This window comes from Buceros rhinoceros, unplaced genomic scaffold, assembly GCF_000710305.1.
Source record: "Buceros rhinoceros silvestris isolate BGI_N320 unplaced genomic scaffold, ASM71030v1 scaffold33226, whole genome shotgun sequence".
Classification (NCBI taxonomy): Eukaryota; Metazoa; Chordata; class Aves; order Bucerotiformes; family Bucerotidae; genus Buceros; species Buceros rhinoceros.
Genome location: NW_010418659.1, coordinates 4,352 through 9,920, shown reverse-complemented (window position 1 = coordinate 9,920; position 5,569 = coordinate 4,352). Strand labels below are relative to the sequence as shown.

Below are 5,569 nucleotides of genomic sequence, written 5' to 3'. Positions count from 1 at the left end.
TTTTTTTTTTTTTTTTGCAGCCATATATACTCTTCTGTTTATGGTCTTTTCACTCCATAAAACAATGTCTTATCCAACTGAATTAGAGCTAAACTAATGCCAAATACTCTTAAAATCCAGATATTTGTTCTCTCAAATTCCTTTGGATAATTACTTTGTAACTGGGTCACTGTTAGTTCAGTTCCTTTTGCAATCTGTTACAGCCGCAAAAAAAATGTTGCCAGTGTTCCAAAAATTGTATTAATTTTGTGATGTTGATAGCCAGACAAAAACACCCTCAGCAGCTAATAGTGTGCTGACATGCAATAAAAATATCCTGGCTTGAATCCAAATGAAGGTATGTTTGTAACTGGGAATTACCAACATCAACCAAACTGAAGTTTGGTTATTGATTAATATTCTTCTCTTCTCAACTGCCTTCCTTAGCTGTCAACATGTGTGTACCTGGAAGGCATGACTGTGAGCAGATCTGTGTGAGGGATGACCTGTTCTATACCTGCGACTGCTACCAAGGCTACACGCTGAATCCAGACAAGAAGACTTGCTCAAGTAAGAGCAGACTGCTGTCCACTGCCCCCACACCCTCCCCAGTCAAGTACATGTATTGGAATAGCTCTCATTAGCAGGTTAATGTATCTGGATCTGTTTGAGAAACTAACGCGTGCAGACAAGTGTTACAAGATAGTTCTATGTCACTCTGCCTTTTCCACTTGGAGCAGGTGTTTAGAGATTCAGAGCACTTCACGTGCAGCAATGCTAGGAACTGCTTACCATTTGGTCTTTCTTTATCATTTTATAACTAAAGCTTTCACTGTATTTAAAAAAACGTAGCGATGTTCAGCAAACCCAGAATGGAGAAATCATGGAAGAGAGAAGAGCTGGGGTTAATTTCCCAGTCACAGTACTGCTTTGCGGTAGTGTGGACGCTGCGTACCACCATGCAGGAGACAGCTTGAAGTGATGTCCTCCCTCCCAGGATGAATGTCATTTTGCCGTTTCTTTAGCTTCTCAGTGACTTTGTGTTATAGCAAAAATGTCATAATTTTTAGATGTGTTTCTTTCCTTCCTGGTCTCCTTTCCATTAATGTGTATTGGAAACTTTTCCTAGCATGCCTCTGGAGGTGAACTGGCATTTCACATCTGGTGGGGTCAGAGTGAGCATAGGCTGTAGAAGGTCAGGACATAGGAAGACCCCAGGATGGCAGTTAGTTTACCCTGCTGCTCCAAGGCAAGATCAGTTACACATCTCAGTAATGAGTTCAGCCTCAGTAGCAGGCTCCCAGCATGGAATTCCATTGCCGCTGGGAAGCATTTAAAAATGTTATCTTGTTTTTGGATAACTGTGCAAAATGCATGCTGTAGGAACTGACATATGTGCACCAGGAACCCATGACTGTGAGCAAGTCTGTGTGAGGGACAGTGGATTGTATGCCTGTGACTGCTATGAAGGCTTTACCTTAAATCCAGACGAGAAAACATGCTCAAGTAATAATTTAAATTTTTTTTGTCTCAAGTATATTTGTTGAAGTACTTCTCTTTCATGCGATAAATCCTTTTAATCTGCTGGAGAATTGTTTGATTTACTCACAAACTCCCTGAAAGTATAATCCCTTTTCGTTCTTCTCTGCCCATTTCCACTAATATTTTGAGCTAGTTTGATCCTTCTTGTTTAGTTACAGCAGTTATTGTATCTAAAACTACAGTTGACTCTTACCTATCACCACACATTTAAGGACTTCACTGTATTTTTAAAAAAATAATGTTATAATCTTCATTTCCTTATGAAATGGGAATAATTGAGCGGATTGGCAAGGCAGGGTTCTGGGCCATGGGATTCAATTATGTACCAGAATCTGGAGGAAGGTGGAGGGCCAGAGGGGAACAGAACGAAGGTGTTAGAAGAGCTACTGCAATGTCAGAAGAATGACTGCTATGTTCTTGACCACTCCTCCAAGCTGAGTGGGGCAAGTGTGAATTCACCTTCAGATGGGCAATAACGGCACCAACTGTTAGCAGAATGTTTGCACTTTTTGATGTAGAATCATTAGTAAAGCTGGATTAGAAGGGACATCAAGAGGTACCTTGTTTGATTTCTGGTTCAGAGCAGGAATAACTTGCCATTACATTAAGTGGCTAAAAACCCTTTGTAAGAGCAAAGCTGTAAAATAGGTGGATATAGCCAAATACCATCTGCAAAACCAGCAATTTTTTGTAGGTCTGGACTTAAATGTAAATGCAGTGTAAAAAGACAACTCTAGCATGTTTTGTATGACTTGTTGGGCATCCCAGGGGCAACGGGAGTGTCCAAGATTTTGAGAATGAAATACTGCAAGACTCTAAATTTCACAGAAGTTCTCTAGAAGACTTCAGGTTAGCCTTGGGCAGTTGCCAAAGTTGGTTGGAAAATTAATTCTCTTAAAAATAATCCAAGAAGGATCTATATCTGTCATTGGAAGATTTAAAAGTAAACATATAAAATTAACTGGCAGTTGGTTGGAAACCAACCACGTTGGTGTGACATTTTGAACTGGCCTTCCCCAGCTAGGTCCTGAACAGCTCTTCTTTGTACATTGACCATAAAGTGGTCCTAATGTTCCAAAGAAGGGAGCTGAACAAATAGGTTCAGTGGAATCCAGGGGACTCCAGTTTCAACACTAGCTCTAAGACAAATGAATTTCTGCAGTGCTAGACATGAATCTGTACAGATTTTGCAGTTTCCCTGCAAAATGGAAGTATCAATGTCATGACTGATAAAAAAAGAAACCAAAACAATTCAGGAAAAAAAAGACAAATTGTATCCACGTACAATATTTCTATTGTTTTCCTATTACAATGCTAATATTGTTTGTTTGGCATTAATCAACTATGCATTTATATCTGTATTGAAAAAATAATCTAATAATCTGCTGTCATTGCCTTTGCAAGCAATGTAAGAAAACACGTATAAAGAGACAGGTATTACATACAAGTAATACTTCTTGATAACTTGTTGAAAGGGCATTTCATAAGTGTAGGCCCTCTCTTAAGAGACCTCTGCCTTTGGAAGCTTATTATTCTGGTCTCAGATGCAGGCGGTGATCTCACGACAGTACCTGTGCTTCAGCAGCTGTTGATAGGATTTTTCCGAGCCTGCACATGTGGTGCGGCTTGCCCTAACTCCTATTCTCTTTATAGAGTAGGAGAGGTTAAGTTGCCTCTCACATAGTTAAGAGCCCACAGCCACCAGCCGATGCCTGATATTATTACACCGCAATGAAATTACCATCTCTCTGAGCCCTTTGTGATCATTCCTGGTTTTGAGGTGGATGATGGAGGAAAAGGAATTCTTCAGGACAGCTGACGCTAATCTCCTGTAATTCTGGAAGACTGACGGCAAGACCTAGGAACAGATTCAATGGAACCACTGTAAAGGATGGCAATGCTTGCTTTCTTTTTCCTAAGAGACTGATGACTTCTCTGTCATACTAACCGGCTCCTCCATTAACATTGCTGTGCCCTTCCGCTAGAGTTTAAATTCATTTTGGCCTATTGGAATGTTGTTGTTCCCTCCATCCATGTTTACATGACATTGGACTGGACTTGTGTTCACACCTCTTGAATGAAAAATGATACTCCCTATGCGTGCATACTGCCAGTGTTACAAACCGAGAGCACTTGTGGGGTGATACACATTGATGATTTAGCTGAACCCCTGTTGCTTAGTATTTAAAATTAATATACGTGTTTCTGCTTTCATTTTTGTATTATTTACTAAGTGGTAACTTCAAATTCCTTCCCAAGTTGAGGCTTGGGTATCTAAATTCCACCCTCATCCCAGAAACTGACCAATTTCTGACACTGACTGACTCTTCATGTGCCTACAATCACTCCGTGCCTTCCTGCTTGGACTAATGCATTCTCAGAAGTGCTGGGTTTGGGAGCGACGGGTACCCCAAATGCCATTGCAATCCAGCTTTGACAGGGCAGCAACCTTGGGTTTACACAGATAGATTTAGATTCTATTTAGAAACATTTAGATATGAGGAAGAAATCCTTTACTATGAGAGTGGTGAGGCACTGGAACAGGTTGCCCAGAGAAGTTGTGGATGCCCCATTCCTGGAAGTGTTCAAGGTCAGATTGGATGGGGCTTTGAGCAACCTGATTTAGTGACGGATGCCCCTGCCCCTACTTACAAGATGGAGACCTGGACTGCAGGTTCTTCAGTCTGCATCACCTGAACACATTCTACTTCCTAGGGTGGCCTGCCTTTTGGGATGGAGAGATATTCTGGATGAGAGGGAGAGATAACAGTTGAAAGGAAGATTCACTCTGGTCTAGCAATCAGAGTTGATGGGGAAGGCTGGTTGGTCCCTGCATCCAGACCTCTTTTTATATTTTGCTCTATAATGGTCTAATTTAAAGAGTGAAGGGGATCCAGATAGGCAGGCGAGGAACTCCCCACTCTGCCTCTTCCTTGGTTAGACTCAAACTCTCTCTTGCCCAGTCCTGTTTCCGGACTATGACTATGTCATGTCTCTGGCTATACACCGACCCCTGTTCACTGCTGTTCCTCCTTCCCATTGCCCTGAGTTACACTGCTTGCTGTGATCTCACGGCGTGAGTTCAACTCCCATTGCAGAACCTAGCGCTTTCCTGGGATTTCAATGTTCGATAATTGTAATCAGTTTTCTAAATGCTGACTTTTCTCTTAGGAGCCATAACAAGCAGCCTCGTAACAGCTGAAGAGTCCTGTAAGTGTGAAGTCATCGCTGCCCTGCAGGACTCAGTCACCTCACGCCTTGAAGCTCTGTCCGCAAAATATATCCTTTTTCTTACATGATCATCTCCATTCAGCTCCTTACTGGTATTTTAGAGGTAGCTGTTTTGATACAAGCCAGGGAATGAACATCCCTCAAAACAGAAAGCACATTAGAAATGTTATGGAGCAAAATCTTGATTGTTGCAAATACCACTATGTTTTCACATTTCATTGAAGGGCTTTAATACTAAGATACAGATAAAATGCATATACCCACATCCCCTAGATTGTATCTTCTGTGTTGAACATCGAGCACTGCTCTATTCATAATTTCTCCAGATGACTTTTACTGTTACAGCAGATGCTCAGTTTTGAACCCTGCTATTGTGTCCCAAAACTTTCAAGACAACTCTAAAGGCACTGTGACAACCATCCCACTAGCTGCAGTATTCCTCTGCATCCCACCTCTGCAGGCAGGCCCCGTCCCAAGCAATTTTCAAGCACCTTCTACTTTTCTGTGAAAATGTGCCAGTCTATTAATATCCAGCTGCCGGGATATATGAGAATGGGAGAGCTGTGAGGCAGGGTGCTGAGGCTGGAGGCACTGGGCAAGCCTCAGCTCCACAGGACATTTGAGGTCCAGGCTTGTGGGTGACAGCGATGCTGTGCTGGAATTTGCTGGCTTCACCTGCTGCAGCACGGTGCCTATGACAACAAAGAGAAATGTGGTCAGCCCCCAGGTGAAACATTTCACAAACACATGGGAGAGAAAATAACAAAACAAAACAAACCAAACCAACATCCCCCCCCCCACAAAAAAAAAAAAAAAA

General features: G+C 42.0%; 1 protein-coding gene across 1 annotated transcript in view; it reads left to right on the top strand.

Moving 5' to 3' along the window:
• Positions 1-5,569, top strand: part of MATN3 (matrilin 3) — a 15,517-nt gene that overhangs the window by 8,704 nt on the left and 1,244 nt on the right. The window contains 2 exon segments of the mRNA XM_010138628.1: positions 425-549; positions 4,693-4,800. Coding sequence (XP_010136930.1) covers positions 425-549; positions 4,693-4,800 — 233 coding nt within the window.